The sequence below is a fragment of the Bufo gargarizans genome, chromosome 8, assembly GCF_014858855.1.
Source record: "Bufo gargarizans isolate SCDJY-AF-19 chromosome 8, ASM1485885v1, whole genome shotgun sequence".
Taxonomy (NCBI): domain Eukaryota; kingdom Metazoa; phylum Chordata; class Amphibia; order Anura; family Bufonidae; genus Bufo; species Bufo gargarizans.
In genome coordinates, this window is record NC_058087.1 from 112,853,212 (window position 1) to 112,876,449 (window position 23,238).

Consider the following 23,238-nt stretch of genomic DNA (forward strand, 5'->3'; position numbering starts at 1 on the left):
TATACCGTTTATGTATAACATAGAAGAAAGGATGAAGAATAGAAGAAAATAATAAAAAGAAGAAAAAGACGTGAAAAAGAAAGGAGAAGGAAAGGAGAGAGGAGAGGAGGGAGGGGGGGGAAGAGCAGGTTGAGTCGCCTTCACTCACGTTGCAACTAGGGTGTGAGATTGCGAGGTATGTCAGAGAGGTGTGTCTAGGAGAGGATAGTCCCAGAATTGCCTAAAGCCATCTATGCCTACTAACTGCACGCGGATGCTTATATATATCACTTATCTCTGTGTCTCAATCCACAACCTCCAGGGGCACCAAGTCTTCATGTACTTGTCGTGATTCCTTTTGACCCAGCTTGACAATTCCTCAAAATTGCATATTTGGTTTACTTTGGCTATCCATTCGTTCAGTGAGGGGGCCTGGGTGTCCCTCCAGTGGAGAGGAATGATATCCTTGGCCGCTGCTATCAGATGGGTTACCAAGTTATGCTTTGATGGTCTGTAAGAATCTGAGGGAAGTGAAAAAAGCACCATTTCCATGGTGATCTTTTGGTCGCTATCCAAGACTATGTTGACTGTCTTGTTGACGTTTTCCCAGAAGGGGGTGATAAGAGGACACTTCCACCAAATATGGGACAGAGACCCTTCCCCATCGCCACATCGCCAGCAAAGCCGATCAGGGGACAGACCGCATTTGTGTAGGAATTCTGGGGTTCTATACCATCTGGTAAGGAGCTTAAAATGATTCTCCTGTAGCCGTATACATGGAGATGGTCCATGTGAAAAGGCCAATAGCTTTTTGAGGACCTGATCCGGAAAAAACATATCAAGCTCCCTCTCCCAGTCTCTAATGTATAGAGGTTTTCCGCCCTCACCCTCTGCTCCCACCATGGAGTACAATGCCGAGATTTTCCTCTGTTTATGGAGTGGGGATAGTAGAGTTTTTTCAAATTCTGTCAATTGTCTCGTCAAATTAGGCTTCTCTCTCAACTCCCCGCACACAGCACCTATGTAAGCCCTTGTCAGAAAGAAGCTTGGTGAATTTTTTATTCAGTCAGGTAACCTATTCATAATAAATGTTTCTGCGTCAGGGGCTAGCTCCCCTAGTCTGGCTTGGGCTAAAGATGACCACACTTCCTGATGTATGCCCCCATTTTTCCCTAGGAGGTCTGGAATAAGATTTGCAGGCAGGAGAGGGGATGGCTCCGGTGCTAGTTTTTTGCTCAATACTTTCCAAGTCTCTCTCAGCCCTTTCAGTAGGGGGTCACCCTTCACGTCCCTAGGCTGACTGTGATCAGCCAACCAAAGAAGCTGTTGGTGTGTAGGCCCTACACTGTGTCGCATAAGATTTGCTACGTCAGGTTGTCTCTGGGGATCTACCAACTCCAGCCATCTATTTAGCTGTATTGCCTGATAGTATCTCAGGACATCTGGGAATCCCAGTCCGCCGTTCTGTTTATCTCTAACCAAAAGATCATGTGCTAGCCTAGGTTTCTTCCCTTTCCATAGGAATTTCTGAAAGAGTTTTCTGATCTCTTGAAAGAACGCTTTTGGTAAATGTATCGGGACTAGTTGCATGACATAGAGGGTCTTGGGAAAGACATAAGCCTTAATCACATTTTTCCTGCCCAAGTCGTATTTTAACAGAAGCTGTGTTATATCCTTTTTAAGGGGAGCATAATTACAATTGAACAGATCGTCCAGATTCCTTGGAATCTTTATTCCAAGGTATTTTATTGGGCCCTTGGTCCAGTGGAAGGGGAGACGTTTCTGGAGAGAGGAAGCTTTAGACTCTGAGAGTGAGATGTTCAGTATTTCGGATTTAGAGTGATTTACCTTAAAGTCTGATATTTGGCTGAATATCTCGATCTTTTGGGCTAACTGATCTAGACCTTTTTCCGGATTGGTCACCAGGAAGAGAAGGTCGTCTGCAAAAGCAGTGCATTTGAGCTCTCCTCTATCATGTTTAACTCCCTCAATTTCCCGGGTCTGTCTAACCAACTGAATAAGTGTCTCTACTACGAGAATAAATAATGAGGGGGACAACAGACAACCCTGTCTTGTTCCATTAGAAATTTCAAAGACTGGGGATAATGTTCCAATGTTCCATTCACTTTCAGTCTAGCATGCGGTTGTCTATAAAGTGTGAATACTGAGTGGATGAAGGGGTCTGGGATGTCAAATCTTTCTAGTGTTAGCCTCATGAAATCCCAGTTGACCCTGTCGAACGCCTTTTCGGCATCAATGCTCAAGAGGGTCAACGGGGATCTCGCAGCCCGGGCTGCCTGAATCGCATGAAAGATCCTGTGCGTGTTATCTCTTCCTTCTCTGCCTCGTATGAACCCCGATTGTTCAGAGCCAATCAGGTTAGGCAGTAATCTGTTTAGTCTGGTGGCGAGGATTTTAGCCCAGATTTTCAGGTCCAAATTCAGGAGGGAAATTGGCCTATAACTTCCACAGTTTTGGGGGTCCTTGCCCTCTTTGGGGATTAATGTTACGTGCGATTCCTGCGTCTGTCTAGGCAATGACCCTCCTTGCAGAAGTGCGTTACATATGTCCGTGAGTCTGGGAGCCAGGATGTCATGGAAGCTTTTATAATACAGTAAAGGAAAACCATCTGGCCCCGGGCTCTTTCCCGGGGGGAAACTGCGTATGATGGTAGCTACCTCATCCAGAGTGATTGGGGCAGTTAGGAGATCCCTGTCCTCTTGTTGAATCGTTGGGAGTTTGAGAGAGTTTAGGGGAGTCTGCCAACTCCCCCTGTTTCTGTTTGCAAGTGGATAGTTTGTCTATTTTCTCGAGGGACACTATCTGAGCTAATATGGAATCTACTTTTTTCTGGTGTTCCCTTTTTACTTTTGTGCCAATTGAGATGAAGCATCCTCTCAAGTACGCCTTGTGAGCTTCCCATTCCATAGGTGAGGTGCTGTGTGCAGGGAAATTGATACCGAAGTACAACTCCAGTTGAGATCTGACCTGTTCCCGGTGTAGTTTGTTGTTCAGCAGAGATTCATTGAGTCTCCACGTCCATTCCCTCCTTGGCAGGGAGGCCAGGGCGAGGGTCAGATGACATGGTGCGTGGTCGGAGATGGTGATGCTCCCGATTTCGGCGTTGTTTGAGACGGGCAAGAGAGAAGAGGATGTTAAGATGTGATCAAGTCTGAATGAATAATCTTTGACAGTTGGGTTGCTGTTTCTCCAAATATCTATCAACTTGAGGTCATGGAGTTTTCTATGTAGTCTACTGATATGTTTCTGTGCAATATGGGACTTAGATTTGGAGGAATCAAGGATTGGGTTAAGCACCAGGTTAAGGTCTGCCCCCAGAATCACTTGTCCTTCAGCAAAATGCTTGAGAGTGTCTAGAGCTTTGAGAAGCCATTGTACCGTGGCTGTATTTGGCGCATAAAAGTTGGCTAGGGTATATTTCCTGGACGCAATTTCTCCTTTTATCATCAAGAGTCTCCCTTCCTCATCAGAAAGTTGGTGAGAGAGTGTGAAAGGTATGGACTAATGAATGGCTATGGAAACGCCCTTTGAGGCTGAGCTAGGGTGAGAACTATGATACCACTGGTTGTATGGTCGGGACGGCAGTTTTGGCAACTTTTTCTGGCGCAGATGCGTCTCCTGTAAGAAAACTATATGTGAGCCCATTCTTCTCAGGGCTAGCAACAGCTGACCTCTTTTCTGGGGTGAGTTGAGGCCCTTGATATTAAAGGTGGTCACTTTGATCTCTGCCATACTCCTCCTAGTTTAGATCTTCTACCTTTCCTACCAGAGTTAAAGGTTCACAACCTGTCAGGGGGGGGGGAAGGAGAGGCAGAAGAGGCGGGAAAGAGAGAGGTCAGAAGGGAGAGGGAACGATATATAGAGGGGGGAAATAGATAAAAAACACAAATAGAAAATACTTAACACGTAGTATAATAACAGCTCAGCTTGCTATTGATTTTTAATTGAATGGTACCGGTCAAGAGCAAGTAAGGAGGGGAGGGTAGAGGAGTTGGAGGGTGAGGGTGTGGGTGTTTAGGAAACAGGGGTGATTTGGCCTGCACACCCAAGGTCGCAAACCAGATTGTGTGAAAGTGTCTGGTTAGTGACCCATTTGTTTTGTTTTAGGCTCAACGTCTCATTATTTTCAAATTTTTTTATATTTATTGTTATTTTATTATTATTATTTTTTTTTTGTATGATAATGCGGGGGGTTGGGGAATGGGAGGGGGGGGATGCCTAAAGAGGGGCTTCGTTATCAGGGGGTAGTGCTACATATAAAGGGCCGTCTAAGGACAACAAGGAGGGCACTCCACCTCTTGAAAAGGACTATATAAAAGAAAAAATGCTGTGGTGAGCGACTCGACCGCATCCTTACACTTTACTTTTCAATGTGGTTGGGGGGATGAGTAAAGGGATGCATAAGAGGTGAGGAGGGGGAAGGGGGGGGGGAGGGAAGGTGAGAGACGGTATCACCATTACTAAAGATTGGGTCATAGATAGGGGAGGAAAAAGCAATGAATAATCAATGACATGAGACCTTGCTCAGGTCTGGGTATATCAGAGTTTAAACTCACTATGAACATGTTAAGAACATAAGCGTCCGTTATTATGAGCGAACGAACTAGAGCCCTGGCGTTCTCATCAGGGTTCCCCCTGGAGTCGCGATGTAAGGCAGGGGGGAAACATTACTTGACCTGAAGTCCCGAACCTCGAACAGCAGTCAGAACAATACCATAGCAGTCTTCTGCAGGCAATCAGCAGTGGCCGAGCTTCCGCAGCTCCCAGTCACGGCTTCAGGGTGGAGGGGATCGGGTCTCAGCTGCCGCTCTGCTTCCTCTGGATTTCCCCTTGGACACCTTCTTCCATGCTTCAATCTTCGTGAGATGAGGTAAGTCCACAGGGTAAGCGATTGGCATCCAAGATGGCAGCTCCACCGGGCGAATACCTATGGTCTCCCAGGCTCTCTCTAGGTCTTCTGGGGTGTGGATTGCTATGCGCTTTCCATTCATGAGGATCGCAATACCGAACGGATAAAGCCAGGCATATTGGATCTTCTGGGCTCTGAGTGCATCTAGCAGGGGCTTCATGATGCGCCGTTTCGCTAAGGTGGATGGCGCAATATCTTGATAGAGGGCAATGTCCACTCTGTCATATGAAATCTGCCGCTTTTCTCTAGCAGCAGCTAGTATACGTGCGGTGTCCACAAAAGACAGCAGGCCGCATACGACGTCCCGGGGTCTCTCGTTCGGCCTCGGAGCTGGTCTTAAGGCCCTGTGTATCCTCTCAATAATTATCGAGGCGGCCGATTCTTGTCCTAATAGGTCGGCAAAGATCTCCATGGCTACTTTATTCAGCGCTTCGGCGGCCCATGATTCAGGAAGACCCTTGAGACGTATATTCCGTCTTCTACTTCTATTTTCCTGATCTTCCAGCATTAGCATTGCCTTGTTCAATTCAGTAGCGTGGAAGTTGAGGTGCTCCTCGACTCCCGTAGCGTGTGACACAAGCTCTTGCGCTGCCGTTTCTAAAAACTCAACCCTGTTCCCCACCTGAGAGATCTCTGATTTTATGTCAGAAAGTTCAGATAACACTGGCTTTATTGCTCTCTCCAGCGCTTGCCCCGGTACCTTAGTGAGGAAGGATTTCGAGACAGGTGAAGGATCTCTGGATTCTGCTGCTGCCTCCTGTGTGCTGTCAGCGTCAGAGTCTTCTCCTTCTTCAGCGCTTGCTGCTGCCGCCGCCATCTTAGAGCTCGCGCTTGGGGAGAGGAGCGCTTTTTTCTTGAGGAAGCGCTGCATCGCTTGCTGGCTTTTTTGTGTTCTGGGGGTATCAGGAGTGTCAGAACTCCTATCTCTCCCATATTTCACCATTTTGGGGTAGGTCACCGCTGAAGAAATGGTTATAAACGCCTGAGTGTGGAGGAGCCGAGGTCTCACACAGCCATCTGCAGTCCCGGCTAGGCTCCGCCCCGTTTCAACTTGTTTTAATTATGCAGGCGCTTAAATATCATCTAGAACATCACAGCTCTTACACAGCACACCGTATGGAGTTCATATTAGAAGTCACAGATTTTTTTATTAAAAATATATATTTTATTTTTAATCAGGTATACCCATACCATGCTCCTTTGTTGGCTAATTTGGCTATGGCATACTGTGAATCCCTCTTTATCTATAGTAAAAACAATCCATATTGGCAAATATCTGATGGTACGGCAGATACATCGATGACCTGCTATTCATTTGGCAGGGAGATGTGTCTGGCATGCCATCTTTTATTGATTACCTGAATAATAATTAGTTTAATTTGAAATTCACCTACACGGTCAATGAAGATCAAATTATTATTTTTTTTAATTTTAAATTATATGGTGCCACATCTCAGGTTTTTATGACCTGTACATTTAGAAGTTTCAGTTAATACCTTTTTGCATGCACAAACATTTCAGTCCCTTTTAAATAGCTTTGCATTTCTAGCCATGCTTTCATTTAATTTATGTTGATCTATAAATAGGACTAGAGATGAGCGAATTTTATAACGGATCTGTCCCATTTCCGTTATGCAGGGGAGTCCTCTCCTACATAACGGAAATGGGACGGATCCGTTTTGCAGCCCAAAGACTTCTATTATGACGGAGTGAATGAGCGAATGCCTCTAAAGGCATTACGTTATGCATTCCGTCATAGAATAGCGTTATGGTCCGTGGTAACGAAATCCATAACACAATTCACCTTTTATCACCAAACAAAATGTGAATGAATTTCATAAGTGGAGATTTGCTCTTTTTTTTTTTTATATGTTTTAAAATATTTTATTTTCGTATTTGGAAAAATACAGTGTAAACAAAAACACCACCAAAGGTGTAAAGCGGTACCAGACACATAAAGAGGCAAATACATTTAGTACATGAAGGATTAGGGACAAAAGTCACTAGGGCCTTTACAAGCCACAGGATGAAAACCACAGCGTATATGGTAAAACATGTTAATACTGGTAAGTCACAATTAAGTTACTACATAACAAGGCATGATTGCCCCATTTATAGGAGCGAACTAGAGTAGAGTCAGTGGATTTATGGACACATTCATTGACTGTAATCCGCATAAAGTGTACATGTAAGCATAAGACAGTTTGGTTCACCCGTCCGACCCAGGTTAAGGGGGCCGAAGAAGGGGGGGGGGAGAGACTACCCAGTAAGCCGTGTTTTGTCCTGCTTTGAGACTTCTACAACAAAACCTACAGAGCTAAGGAGTTGGGGCTGGGTGGCTTAGTTCTGAAGGTATCTATATTTTGTCCAGGGGGCCCACCATTTTAAAAACGTTGGGTGTGTTCGCGTTTCACAGGAAGCTAGTTCCTCAAAACGGTAAATTTGGTCAACCTTAAGTCTCCAATGCTCTATCGAGGGTAAGCTAGTTTGTAGCCAAAATTTGGGAATCAAGAGACGAGCCGCCAACAAAAGCTGTTTGAAGAGAAAGGAAGGGGATGGTGAAGCATTATCATCGAAGAAGGAAAGTAAAGCCCCATATGGTGAAATAGCCACCACTGAGGAACAGATTTGATTACAAATCTGATATATATCTTTCCACCATTTGTTAATAGGGGGGCACAACCACCATATGTGGAAGAAAGTGCCTACATCCTCCTGACACCTCCAGCATTGGTTAGAAGTAGGTCTAGTGAAGCGTGCTGATATAATCGGTGTGATGTACCATTGTGTCAAGATTTAATAGCCATTTTCCTTGGCCCGAACACACCTAGACGACTTATGTGGGATTTCGAATAGAGAAGGGAGAATCTGAAGAGGGAGATCTAATCCTGTTTCCCTTTCCCAGGAGCAGATGAAGGCCGGTTTAGTAATTAGGGGTGGAGATCTCAGCTTGCTGTAGATAAGGGAGATGGGCTTTTTGGGGGGTTTCGGACTTGCTATTAAAGCTTCAAACCATGTAAGGGGACGAAGGAGGTCACCATTTAGGTTGTTTCTGCGAATGAAGGACTTAATGAGTGGAACGAGGGTGAGGTCGCAGGGCTGCGGGTTCAGGAGTGTTGTGATGGATTCAGTCAAGGGCGCTAGGCCTCGGGGCTCTAAAAATTGGGAAATTGGCACAGAAGAGGATCTAACTGATAAAGAGGAATTATTACGAGGTCCAGTGGAGGCGGCGCCAAGGATGTCACTGATTGTGATAAGAGGAGATGGGAAGGGTACTGAACAATGGGAACCATTCCACCACTTCCACGCATCCAAAGCTGCTTTGATTATTGGATAGGGTTGGAGGTTAATAGGAGGAGGGGTGTGATAACCTACTCATAGAGCACGAGCTGGCATACCAATGATCCTTTGTTCTAAGGTTACCCAAGATTTGTCGCCCGAGTACCTCATCCAGTCAATGACTCTGGACATTAGTATGGCTTTCCCATAGAGTTCGGGATCTGGGAGACCAATCCCACCTGATGCACGTGAACGGGACAGTAAGGAATAGGAGAGTCTGGCCTTCTTACCATTCCATATGAATGACCTAAATCTTTGTTTTAGAGAAGCATAATAAGATTTTGGGATGGAAATTGGGAGGACTTGTTGGAGGTAAGTAAGACGGGGGATGATAAGAGAAGAAAGAATGTTCTTCCTACCAAACCAAGAAAGGGTCGGGGCTGATTTGTTAATTTTGTCTAAAGCGGCAAAAAGGGAGGATTTTAATGGGACAAAATTTAGTGAGAAGAGATTTGAGATGGTTGGGCTAAGTTTTACTCCTAAATAAGTTATGGTTGGGGAGGACCAGTTAAATGGGGAATTTTCCATTAAGGAGAGTTTAAGTTGTGGGGATAGGCCAGTGCTAATTATGATAGCTTTACTCTCGTTGATCTTAAAATCAGAGACAGCACTGTAGTTCTTTAAATGCTCCTGGATTAGAGGAAGGGACACTCTAGGATTAGATGTCATAATCATAACATCATCCACAAATGCGGCTAGTTTGTGGCTCCGACCCCCTAGGGATAGGCCTTTAATCTCTGTGTCTGCACTGAGCTTAGATAGGAGGGGTTCCATTGCTAAAATGAATGAGGGGAGACAGGGGGCATCCCTGCCGGGTACCGTTGTGAATTTGGAAGGGAGAAGATAAGTCGCCATTGACCATTACGCGAGCCGTAGCCTAATATAGCTTTAATATATGGATCAGGCAGGCCGAAGAACTCTAACACATGGCTTAAATAATTCCAATTTATGCGGTCAAACGCTTTTTCAGCGTCAGTGCTGAGGAGTACCAGAGGGGAAGAAGTGTGTCTGGCATAGCAGAGCGCGCTGATGACTTTGGCGGTGTTATCTCTACCTTCCCTGTTGCGAACAAAGCCTACCTGATCCATATGCACCAGAAGAGGAAGAAAGACTGCCAAGCGGTTAGCCAATAGTTTCACTAAAAGCTTAAGATCAATATTAGGAAGAGAGATAGGTCTGTAGTTAGCGCACAACTTGGAGTCCTTCCCCTCTTTAGGGATCAAATCTATATGGGCAGTGATCATATCTCTGGATAAGGAGGCGCCTTGCAGAGTTTGATTACATTCAATGAGCAATTGTGGCAGAAGTTGTTTCTTGAAAACTTTATAGTAGGAGGCGGGAAGCCCGTCTGGGCCCGGACTTTTCCCCTGGGGCATTTGGGCTAAGGCTGCGGACAGCTCATCAATGGTAAATGGAGCTTCCAGCGACTGTTTTTGAGTTGCAGATAGTGTCGGGCAGGATGTGGAGTTCAAGAATGTGTCTATTAATGAGGAATGGGCAGTTGGAGAAAGGGAGGAAGGGAGGTTATATAATGCTTCATAGAAATCTCTAAATTGAGCAGCTATTTTAGATGAGGCAAAGACTGGGTCCCCTTTTGGAGAGGAGAGTTGGTGTATAAAATTTGCTGCTTTTCTGGTTTTTATTCTATTTATAATAAATTTGGTGGCTTTGTCCCTGTGCGCAAAAAAATTTGTATTGGGAGTTAAGGTAATATTTTGCTGAGTTACTTTGAAGAAGGGATTTTAATTTGCCTGATCTTAACAACGCAAGTGTGAAAGTACCCATAAATGAAGAAAATCCCGCAGGACCACAGTCCTAAAAAATGTATACATTTATTAATTTGTTCTTCCAAACATAAACTTAGGTGCGCAATTACTGAAAATCAGTCTGTTGATAAATTCTAGTGTAAAATGTAAATGAAAACTTATTGATTTTTTAAAATATTTTTGTGTTCAGTTTACTTACAGTTGGATATTTGGATGTAATGATAAAGATGCAACCAAGTGGTATGTATTATTTATTTTCCTGTACATTTTTGTAATGGATGCATAATAAATAGTGTGATAGAAGTGTTAACCAGTTCACGTCTGTAATGACCAGTTCTTGTCCGCCCATAATCATTTGGGTAGTCAGGACTTTTCTTTTAAACAGGCGTTCAAAGATCGCAGCTGCATGCTAATTAGAGAAAGCAGGGGTGGTTTTACACTGTCCGTGTGTTTTAAAAAAAAATAAAAAATGAACCCTGTTAAAGGGGATATTAATTATTGATATTTATGCAAATCTCAATAATTAATATTCATAAATAGGAGGAGCCGTCTAGTGATGACTCCGCCTATTTATGCCTTCATAATAATATATAAATAGGTTAACTATGTTAACTACCTCTGTTACCTATACACTACACTGAACTACACTACGTGCGACTTACTATCACTATACTACGGCGGCGACTACTAAAAACACCATACACTGTATTATGAACAATAAAGAATATTTATTACACAATACAATTATACAAGTCTAACAATATGCTATATCTATATATATTCATAGATCAATGGATATGAATATATATACATATAGAAGTACACACCGCAGTATAGAAACGGTACTACAATAAACACAATACAAACCTAACCACACTACACAGCACAATCCCAAATTCCACCCCACACACTAGCTATACTTACAATAATGCACTTACATACATACAATTATCGGTTATACACCCGCCTGGCTACTCACTGTCCCTACGGGGGCACAAGTGGGTTAATCACACAATTGTGGCCCTGCAGGGGTTAATACCTGCAGGCCAAGGAACACAGGGTTTTGGGTAAGGCGGGGCAAGGGTTACTCAGGAAAGGGTGTTTATGCTCTGCAGGGACTTGCAGGGCAGAAGCTGGGCCTCATGTTGTGAAGGGGTTAATGGTCAGGACTCTGCAGAGACAGAATGCTCTGCAGGGATACATTCACACACTATATGTTACAGTCTAATGTTTGCTTATAATTATATATATCTATATCAATGGAATAGATATATATATTTATAGCCGCACACAACAATATAAGTACACACACTATAACAATACACTTCTAACTACACTAACACAGTCCCAAGTTCTCCCCAACTTCTAACTACAATTGTAATAATACACATACACTTTACCAGCAGCCCACCCAATCCTGGCAATATACTATCCCTACGGGGAATAACCAGGGGTATTACGGAACAGGGGATATGAGGGATCTACAATCCTGGGGGAACACAGGGGATGTTAGGATTATAGGGGGAATCAGGGCAGGAAAGGTTAAGGGTAACCAAGGGTTATACAGGGGGTGACTGGGCTGCTTCCAGGATACAGGCTCATCAGGGATTATTGCTGCAGCCAGGGGTTAGGGGATGGTTGGTACTCAGCCATTTCCAGGAGCATGTGGCCGCATGTGGCCTGTCTTCCTTCAGGGAGCTGTTCCCATCCCCTATCTCTCTGATTGTTGTCCAGATTCCAAGAGGCAGCACCTCTGTTTGGTTTGAGGTTTTATAGCCCAAAAGCAGCCCCCTCCTCCTTCTTCAACAGGAGGGTGATGACATCATCGTGGGGTCGTGTGACGGAATGCTAGAACTGAAACAAAGGACTTCCTGCCCAAGCTGTAAGCCCCCAGCTGCTACATAACATCACACACTCCCACGTCATAAACGAACCAGGCTGATCAATATATATATATATGTACACATATACATACTACCCAACCTGGGGGCACTTAGGTATATACATCCACATAGATGTTTGGGGCACATCTACATGCATGTCCATATACACAATATCATAAATGGGCAGAAATAAGCTCACCTGCATATGGATATATTATACATAGAGATGTATGCTGACAAGGGGGCATACATACATCTCCATGTATACACCCACACCACCTGGACCGGCCCATGCAAAAGGGCCAATATACATGCATATATGTAAAGGCATATATACATATATATTTAAATCCAAACTTCCCTCAACAATCCCCCTGTTGTCGCAATACGACAATAAACTTTGGGGAAGTGTTGGGATATATTTGCCCCCTCAACCCCCCTCTTGGTAACAGTTCAGGAAGGACTGAAGTAATATGGCCCTTAGGTACCTAGTCATCACCCATAGCGCACTAACACCTCCGACCTGCCCTTCAACGTAACCAGGCGTCTCCATCCACAGAATACACCGTCTTCTTCTCTGGAACTTTCTTGGTCTGTGGTCTGTCAGTGTCAATCTTCAGGTATCAGCCTCTCCCAATTACTCTGGAATGGCTTCACCCTCACAGTCTATAGGTCGATCCACGTAGCAACCGTGGACTGGCCTCCTTTCGTTTTTGCTGTCAGTGTCGATCTTTAGGTACTCGCCGCCGTCCCCATCTTAGTCTTTCTTTAGTCAGGCTCTGGGATAGCTTCACCCTCACGATCTCCAGGTAGTACGGTCAACCGTGGAATGGCTTCCTGTTAGTAACGGCATGACTTTTCTTCCGACACTGCTTCTTCCATCTTGATTGAAGAATCAGTTGTTGGGGAGGTTCTCCCATGGACGGATACGTAGGTCTTTACAAGGCAGGTCAGAATTTTTGGTAAGAAGTGATGTCATGGTATCTAAATTCTAACTGCGGGAAAGAACACCGCACTCACTGACATTCAGTCCAACCCTTACAAACGTCACCGTTCTTGGGGTTAAAGTGGCAAATTAACTTGGTAAAGGAGGGGGGGGGAGGTCTGTCCCTAGGGAATCTACTCTTTCCCATTCACACAAAACAGGTCACATCCCTCCCAACACCACCAAATTCCATTAAATGTGTGTACCCATAGAGACTCATGCAACCTGGCCTATCTCTCTACACCTCCAAAGACACAGGTAGGTCACAGACCCCCGTGTCAATGGGAAACTACTATAGGATGCAAATGTGTACAGCCAAATTATAACTCACCGCAGTGCGTTGGGCGAGTTTCCCTGGGCATAGGCTGTCACACATTTGTACCTAGAGTGTCTATGGGTACACAATCGACCAACATACAAAATCAATATATGTACATATTGCTATGGGGTTTCAGGATAGCACAAGTTATACGTCCTGAACCCTCATAGGAAATAACGTGTGTCCATAAGGTATTTGGCTACTGAACAATGTTTGAGTTATGTCCTGAGCCTCCTCCTCCGGTTAGTTTGGTAAAGTTCTGTCTGGTTCTGGTGTGTTTGGTCAATAAGTCCCTTGACCCTCCAATACGCAGTCTAATGTAGATGATGATGACCAGAACCAGAAGAAGTTCCACTGGGTGAAACAAGAGATCGTAGCTGAATATGCTCTTCCACCCGAACATCTCCAAGTCTTCCTCCAGAGCCTTAGATAATGCTCCCGCTGGATTGTGGCACAGTCCTCCATCTCTAGAACACCTCTGAACAAAGATCGCTTGGTTGCCAAAATCCAGTGGGATCCTCTGGAGCCTCACAAGAGTGTCAGGGGGATAGCTGGTCTCTTCTGTGGCGTCATCTGTGTTTTTCCTCTGTTCCATATAAACACACCTATGGCAGAATAAAATACCAGGCGCTCCTGGGAGATTTCTCCCCTCACGGTGCAATTAAATGTCAAAATCCCAGCACCAATACCTTTGACCCATGGGTAGAGAAAGGTATTCGGCTGCCCTTTATCTCACAGGACTCCTCGTTATCCTAACACTGGTGTCTGAACACCCTACCTTCAGAGGATTGCGTCCTCTGCTACACATCCCTCTGCACCAACAGATAAGGATGGCCACCCTACTAGGTTAGGATAACGAGTTCTGTGGACAAAGCACCATCTTGTTATCGATGGCACCGCATCCCTGTCCACTCATGTGCACCCAGGCTGATTTCCCCCTGTGATCCCATCTTGTGGAGGCCCGCAGAACCAACGGCATAGGCATGCCCTGGCTCCCCAGGACCCCACAACACAAGAACACAGTCCGCACTCTGCTGCCAAACACTCTGCGTCCAATCCCTATCAGAGCTGTGCTACCTGCTCGGACTAGAATTAAGTGCGCAGCACAACATTACACAAATGTTGTCTGTCCGCCCCAGTCCCCAGCGCAACACAGCCCTACCGAAAACCTTGAGCACAACAGTGTTATCTGTATCGATCTGAGACCCTGGTTGCCCAGAATAATATCACATCATCCTTTGTGTGCTGCATGAAGAAGGTCCTTATGCCTTCTCCCGACCAGCAGGATTTCCCGTGTGATATTATCTGCTCGCGAACCTATACGTTCTCGATCCACAGTATAACACTGTTCCACTCTAAGGGGACACAGAATGAAACAAAAACAGCAGTGACCGGACTTACAGCAAGGAATGTAAACTACAAAAATCAGCATGGTGGAACACACTCGCAGAAAAGGACCACCACCATCAACATCAAGAAAAACTTACAAACAGATAACAAAAACACACAACATGGACATGCACAGGGAACAAACGGTGTAACAAATAGTACAGGGGTGTCAAATGTTGCCTGGCCTAGCTTGGCCATTCTGACCCCTCAGCAGCTGGTGATGCTGCAGTGAGGTAACCCCTTTATGGCCAAGCTGACTAGACCCCACTGCACAATTTGTTACCTGGCTAATACTACTGTTGGACACATTGCAATTACTTGCACAAGGGCAATTCCTTGCAATGTGTCCTTTGTCCCCACACCTGAAACATGTGACTTGGTTTCCTGTCCTGTGTGTTATGTTCCTATCTGTTTTGCAGTGTCTCGCTATGTGACCTAGGCCACCACATGCAAAACATCTGATGTTTGCTCTGCATGGCCCAGGTCCATCTACACTGCAGCCGTGCTCCCTTCTCCCGAATTGTTCCATTCTCAGGGACGCACTCTTCACAACAGTTCTTTTTCCCAACGTCAGGGAAAAATCTCTGTTTGTCTGGACTGGCTTGGTCTGATGATTTGACCGGTCACAGACTACTCTCCCCACTTTTTGCCCTGCACAGGGCAAAGTTTTGGGAAATTCCGACCCTGACTTTACGGAAAAAGAAAGGGCCGGCACCAACTTGGTGATAACCTGTTGCAAGCCAGACATTAGCTGGGACCTTACAGCAACCTCAGCCTTCAATTTGGCTACCGTCACGTCAGTAGAGGCAGCTCGCTCCTTGAAGGCCTTGACCTCAGTATAAGACTGAGTCAACTTAGCCTCAATTTCCTCCTTCTGCCTCTGCAGCTTTACTAACTGTGACTCTATCCTAGCCACCTGCGCATCTCGGTCAACAGTAGACTGCACATTCTCCGCCAGCTGTGTCCGTAATGCCGAAACCTGGTCCGAATTACTGGTACAGCACTGGCAGTGAATGGCCGGAGGAATTGTCTCCGTTGACCGAGACACCAGCGCCACTTCCTTTGGCTTACAGATGCTAGCCTCAAACGTATGAACGAGTTTGGCTAGCATCCGAAGCCGTTTGGTGGCCTTATTCAACACCGTCCGTTTGTTAACACATAGCTTGTCGTAACTACAAGCCTGTGCTAACAAATCGGACCACAGCATTTCTGCTGACTTGTAAGTGGTGGGGAGGATGGGGTTAAATGTGCTGTGTTTAGCTAGCTGGTGTAGTGTGGAGAAGTCCATACTCACGTTTTGATGAGAGGTCATCTTCCTTGGTGCTGTCCTTTGTTGTCCCTTGTGTGCTGCGTGGAGGAGGTCCTGTAGTATCAGGAACGTCTTCTCCCGCTCAGCCGGACTTCTCTGTTCAGCTCCAACGGCGATGGTCCTCTCTTCAGTCACGTATGCGACGACTTCTCTCCAGTGTACAGTGGGCGTGCAAGGCAATCAGAAAATCGTTAATACACAAAAATCACAAAAGATTTTAGGTTCTCTGCTGTAGAAATTGCCTTGTGTCTAGTTCTAATTGAGAAATCCGCTTTACCTGTCCGAACTATCAGGCTATGGACGCTCAGAATCCACTGACCGCGTCCCTCCCACCTGACTAGTTCACAGCGTAAACTATTTCTCTCACCAAAACCAAACACAGATACAAATTCCTAGCAGTGGGCCTGGCTCGCCAATGTTAAAGGGGATATTAATTATTGATATTTATGCAAATCTCAATAATTAATATTCATAAATAGGAGGAGCCGTCTAGTGATGACTCCGCCTATTTATGCCTTCATAATAATATATAAATAGGTTAACTATGTTAACTACCTCTGTTACCTATACACTACACTGAACTACACTACGTGCGACTTACTATCACTATACTACGGCGGCGACTACTAAAAACACCATACACTGTATTATGAACAATAAAGAATATTTATTACACAATACAATTATACAAGTCTAACAATATGCTATATCTATATATATTCATAGATCAATGGATATGAATATATATACATATAGAAGTACACACCGCAGTATAGAAACGGTACTACAATAAACACAATACAAACCTAACCACACTACACAGCACAATCCCAAATTCCACCCCACACACTAGCTATACTTACAATAATGCACTTACATACATACAATTATCGGTTATACACCCGCCTGGCTACTCACTGTCCCTACGGGGGCACAAGTGGGTTAATCACACAATTGTGGCCCTGCAGGGGTTAATACCTGCAGGCCAAGGAACACAGGGTTTTGGGTAAGGCGGGGCAAGGGTTACTCAGGAAAGGGTGTTTATGCTCTGCAGGGACTTGCAGGGCAGAAGCTGGGCCTCATGTTGTGAAGGGGTTAATGGTCAGGACTCTGCAGAGACAGAATGCTCTGCAGGGATACATTCACACACTATATGTTACAGTCTAATGTTTGCTTATAATTATATATATCTATATCAATGGAATAGATATATATATTTATAGCCGCACACAACAATATAAGTACACACACTATAACAATACACTTCTAACTACACTAACACAGTCCCAAGTTCTCCCCAACTTCTAACTACAATTGTAATAATACACATACACTTTACCAGCAGCCCACCCAATCCTGGCAATATACTATCCCTACGGGGAATAACCAGGGGTATTACGGAACAGGGGATATGAGGGATCTACAATCCTGGGGGAACACAGGGGATGTTAGGATTATAGGGGGAATCAGGGCAGGAAAGGTTAAGGGTAACCAAGGGTTATACAGGGGGTGACTGGGCTGCTTCCAGGATACAGGCTCATCAGGGATTATTGCTGCAGCCAGGGGTTAGGGGATGGTTGGTACTCAGCCATTTCCAGGAGCATGTGGCCGCATGTGGCCTGTCTTCCTTCAGGGAGCTGTTCCCATCCCCTATCTCTCTGATTGTTGTCCAGATTCCAAGAGGCAGCACCTCTGTTTGGTTTGAGGTTTTATAGCCCAAAAGCAGCCCCCTCCTCCTTCTTCAACAGGAGGGTGATGACATCATCGTGGGGTCGTGTGACGGAATGCTAGAACTGAAACAAAGGACTTCCTGCCCAAGCTGTAAGCCCCCAGCTGCTACATAACATCACACACTCCCACGTCATAAACGAACCAGGCTGATCAATATATATATATATATATGTACACATATACATACTACCCAACCTGGGGGCACTTAGGTATATACATCCACATAGATGTTTGGGGCACATCTACATGCATGTCCATATACACAATATCATAAATGGGCAGAAATAAGCTCACCTGCATATGGATATATTATACATAGAGATGTATGCTGACAAGGGGGCATACATACATCTCCATGTATACACCCACACCACCTGGACCGGCCCATGCAAAAGGGCCAATATACATGCATATATGTAAAGGCATATATACATATATATTTAAATCCAAACTTCCCTCAACAATCCCCCTGTTGTCGCAATACGACAATAAACTTTGGGGAAGTGTTGGGATATATTTGCCCCCTCAACCCCCCTCTTGGTAACAGTTCAGGAAGGACTGAAGTAATATGGCCCTTAGGTACCTAGTCATCACCCATAGCGCACTAACACCTCCGACCTGCCCTTCAACGTAACCAGGCGTCTCCATCCACAGAATACACCGTCTTCTTCTCTGGAACTTTCTTGGTCTGTGGTCTGTCAGTGTCAATCTTCAGGTATCAGCCTCTCCCAATTACTCTGGAATGGCTTCACCCTCACAGTCTATAGGTCGATCCACGTAGCAACCGTGGACTGGCCTCCTTTCGTTTTTGCTGTCAGTGTCGATCTTTAGGTACTCGCCGCCGTCCCCATCTTAGTCTTTCTTTAGTCAGGCTCTGGGATAGCTTCACCCTCACGATCTCCAGGTAGTACGGTCAACCGTGGAATGGCTTCCTGTTAGTAACGGCATGACTTTTCTTCCGACACTGCTTCTTCCATCTTGATTGAAGAATCAGTTGTTGGGGAGGTTCTCCCATGGACGGATACGTAGGTCTTTACAAGGCAGGTCAGAATTTTTGGTAAGAAGTGATGTCATGGTATCTAAATTCTAACTGCGGGAAAGAACACCGCACTCACTGACATTCAGTCCAACCCTTACAAACGTCACCGTTCTTGGGGTTAAAGTGGCAAATTAACTTGGTAAAGGAGGGGGGGGGGGGTCTGTCCCTAGGGAATCTACTCTTTCCCATTCACACAAAACAGGTCACATCCCTCCCAACACCACCAAATTCCATTAAATGTGTGTACCCATAGAGACTCATGCAACCTGGCCTATCTCTCTACACCTCCAAAGACACAGGTAGGTCACAGACCCCCGTGTCAATGGGAAACTACTATAGGATGCAAATGTGTACAGCCAAATTATAACTCACCGCAGTGCGTTGGGCGAGTTTCCCTGGGCATAGGCTGTCACACATTTGTACCTAGAGTGTCTATGGGTACACAATCGACCAACATACAAAATCAATATATGTACATATTGCTATGGGGTTTCAGGATAGCACAAGTTATACGTCCTGAACCCTCATAGGAAATAACGTGTGTCCATAAGGTATTTGGCTACTGAACAATGTTTGAGTTATGTCCTGAGCCTCCTCCTCCGGTTAGTTTGGTAAAGTTCTGTCTGGTTCTGGTGTGTTTGGTCAATAAGTCCCTTGACCCTCCAATACGCAGTCTAATGTAGATGATGATGACCAGAACCAGAAGAAGTTCCACTGGGTGAAACAAGAGATCGTAGCTGAATATGCTCTTCCACCCGAACATCTCCAAGTCTTCCTCCAGAGCCTTAGATAATGCTCCCGCTGGATTGTGGCACAGTCCTCCATCTCTAGAACACCTCTGAACAAAGATCGCTTGGTTGCCAAAATCCAGTGGGATCCTCTGGAGCCTCACAAGAGTGTCAGGGGGATAGCTGGTCTCTTCTGTGGCGTCATCTGTGTTTTTCCTCTGTTCCATATAAACACACCTATGGCAGAATAAAATACCAGGCGCTCCTGGGAGATTTCTCCCCTCACGGTGCAATTAAATGTCAAAATCCCAGCACCAATACCTTTGACCCATGGGTAGAGAAAGGTATTCGGCTGCCCTTTATCTCACAGGACTCCTCGTTATCCTAACACTGGTGTCTGAACACCCTACCTTCAGAGGATTGCGTCCTCTGCTACACATCCCTCTGCACCAACAGATAAGGATGGCCACCCTACTAGGTTAGGATAACGAGTTCTGTGGACAAAGCACCATCTTGTTATCGATGGCACCGCATCCCTGTCCACTCATGTGCACCCAGGCTGATTTCCCCCTGTGATCCCATCTTGTGGAGGCCCGCAGAACCAACGGCATAGGCATGCCCTGGCTCCCCAGGACCCCACAACACAAGAACACAGTCCGCACTCTGCTGCCAAACACTCTGCGTCCAATCCCTATCAGAGCTGTGCTACCTGCTCGGACTAGAATTAAGTGCGCAGCACAACATTACACAAATGTTGTCTGTCCGCCCCAGTCCCCAGCGCAACACAGCCCTACCGAAAACCTTGAGCACAACAGTGTTATCTGTATCGATCTGAGACCCTGGTTGCCCAGAATAATATCACATCATCCTTTGTGTGCTGCATGAAGAAGGTCCTTATGCCTTCTCCCGACCAGCAGGATTTCCCGTGTGATATTATCTGCTCGCGAACCTATACGTTCTCGATCCACAGTATAACACTGTTCCACTCTAAGGGGACACAGAATGAAACAAAAACAGCAGTGACCGGACTTACAGCAAGGAATGTAAACTACAAAAATCAGCATGGTGGAACACACTCGCAGAAAAGGACCACCACCATCAACATCAAGAAAAACTTACAAACAGATAACAAAAACACACAACATGGACATGCACAGGGAACAAACGGTGTAACAAATAGTACAGGGGTGTCAAATGTTGCCTGGCCTAGCTTGGCCATTCTGACCCCTCAGCAGCTGGTGATGCTGCAGTGAGGTAACCCCTTTATGGCCAAGCTGACTAGACCCCACTGCACAATTTGTTACCTGGCTAATACTACTGTTGGACACATTGCAATTACTTGCACAAGGGCAATTCCTTGCAATGTGTCCTTTGTCCCCACACCTGAAACATGTGACTTGGTTTCCTGTCCTGTGTGTTATGTTCCTATCTGTTTTGCAGTGTCTCGCTATGTGACCTAGGCCACCACATGCAAAACATCTGATGTTTGCTCTGCATGGCCCAGGTCCATCTACACTGCAGCCGTGCTCCCTTCTCCCGAATTGTTCCATTCTCAGGGACGCACTCTTCACAACAGTTCTTTTTCCCAACGTCAGGGAAAAATCTCTGTTTGTCTGGACTGGCTTGGTCTGATGATTTGACCGGTCACAGACTACTCTCCCCACTTTTTGCCCTGCACAGGGCAAAGTTTTGGGAAATTCCGACCCTGACTTTACGGAAAAAGAAAGGGCCGGCACCAACTTGGTGATAACCTGTTGCAAGCCAGACATTAGCTGGGACCTTACAGCAACCTCAGCCTTCAATTTGGCTACCGTCACGTCAGTAGAGGCAGCTCGCTCCTTGAAGGCCTTGACCTCAGTATAAGACTGAGTCAACTTAGCCTCAATTTCCTCCTTCTGCCTCTGCAGCTTTACTAACTGTGACTCTATCCTAGCCACCTGCGCATCTCGGTCAACAGTAGACTGCACATTCTCCGCCAGCTGTGTCCGTAATGCCGAAACCTGGTCCGAATTACTGGTACAGCACAGGCAGTGAATGGCCGGAGGAATTGTCTCCGTTGACCGAGACACCAGCGCCACTTCCTTTGGCTTACAGATGCTAGCCTCAAACGTATGAACGAGTTTGGCTAGCATCCGAAGCCGTTTGGTGGCCTTATTCAACACCGTCCGTTTGTTAACACATAGCTTGTCGTAACTACAAGCCTGTGCTAACAAATCGGACCACAGCATTTCTGCTGACTTGTAAGTGGTGGGGAGGATGGGGTTAAATGTGCTGTGTTTAGCTAGCTGGTGTAGTGTGGAGAAGTCCATACTCACGTTTTGATGAGAGGTCATCTTCCTTGGTGCTGTCCTTTGTTGTCCCTTGTGTGCTGCGTGGAGGAGGTCCTGTAGTATCAGGAACGTCTTCTCCCGCTCAGCCGGACTTCTCTGTTCAGCTCCAACGGCGATGGTCCTCTCTTCAGTCACGTATGCGACGACTTCTCTCCAGTGTACAGTGGGCGTGCAAGGCAATCAGAAAATCGTTAATACACAAAAATCACAAAAGATTTTAGGTTCTCTGCTGTAGAAATTGCCTTGTGTCTAGTTCTAATTGAGAAATCCGCTTTACCTGTCCGAACTATCAGGCTATGGACGCTCAGAATCCACTGACCGCGTCCCTCCCACCTGACTAGTTCACAGCGTAAACTATTTCTCTCACCAAAACCAAACACAGATACAAATTCCTAGCAGTGGGCCTGGCTCGCCAATGTTAAAGGGGATATTAATTATTGATATTTATGCAAATCTCAATAATTAATATTCATAAATAGGAGGAGCCGTCTAGTGATGACTCCGCCTATTTATGCCTTCATAATAATATATAAATAGGTTAACTATGTTAACTACCTCTGTTACCTATACACTACACTGAACTACACTACGTGCGACTTACTATCACTATACTACGGCGGCGACTACTAAAAACACCATACACTGTATTATGAACAATAAAGAATATTTATTACACAATACAATTATACAAGTCTAACAATATGCTATATCTATATATATTCATAGATCAATGGATATGAATATATATACATATAGAAGTACACACCGCAGTATAGAAACGGTACTACAATAAACACAATACAAACCTAACCACACTACACAGCACAATCCCAAATTCCACCCCACACACTAGCTATACTTACAATAATGCACTTACATACATACAATTATCGGTTATACACCCGCCTGGCTACTCACTGTCCCTACGGGGGCACAAGTGGGTTAATCACACAATTGTGGCCCTGCAGGGGTTAATACCTGCAGGCCAAGGAACACAGGGTTTTGGGTAAGGCGGGGCAAGGGTTACTCAGGAAAGGGTGTTTATGCTCTGCAGGGACTTGCAGGGCAGAAGCTGGGCCTCATGTTGTGAAGGGGTTAATGGTCAGGACTCTGCAGAGACAGAATGCTCTGCAGGGATACATTCACACACTATATGTTACAGTCTAATGTTTGCTTATAATTATATATATCTATATCAATGGAATAGATATATATATTTATAGCCGCACACAACAATATAAGTACACACACTATAACAATACACTTCTAACTACACTAACACAGTCCCAAGTTCTCCCCAACTTCTAACTACAATTGTAATAATACACATACACTTTACCAGCAGCCCACCCAATCCTGGCAATATACTATCCCTACGGGGAATAACCAGGGGTATTACGGAACAGGGGATATGAGGGATCTACAATCCTGGGGGAACACAGGGGATGTTAGGATTATAGGGGGAATCAGGGCAGGAAAGGTTAAGGGTAACCAAGGGTTATACAGGGGGT

At 45.3% G+C, this 23,238-nt stretch overlaps 1 protein-coding gene across 1 annotated transcript in view; it reads left to right on the forward strand.

The window, feature by feature from the left end:
- The window catches only part of LOC122945418 (GPI inositol-deacylase-like), a 657,393-nt gene that overhangs the window by 563,083 nt on the left and 71,072 nt on the right, over positions 1–23,238 (forward strand). Inside the window, exon 11 of the mRNA XM_044304488.1 lies at positions 10,205–10,254. Within this exon, the coding sequence (XP_044160423.1) occupies positions 10,205–10,254 (50 nt within the window). The remainder of the gene's footprint in view (positions 1–10,204; positions 10,255–23,238) is intronic.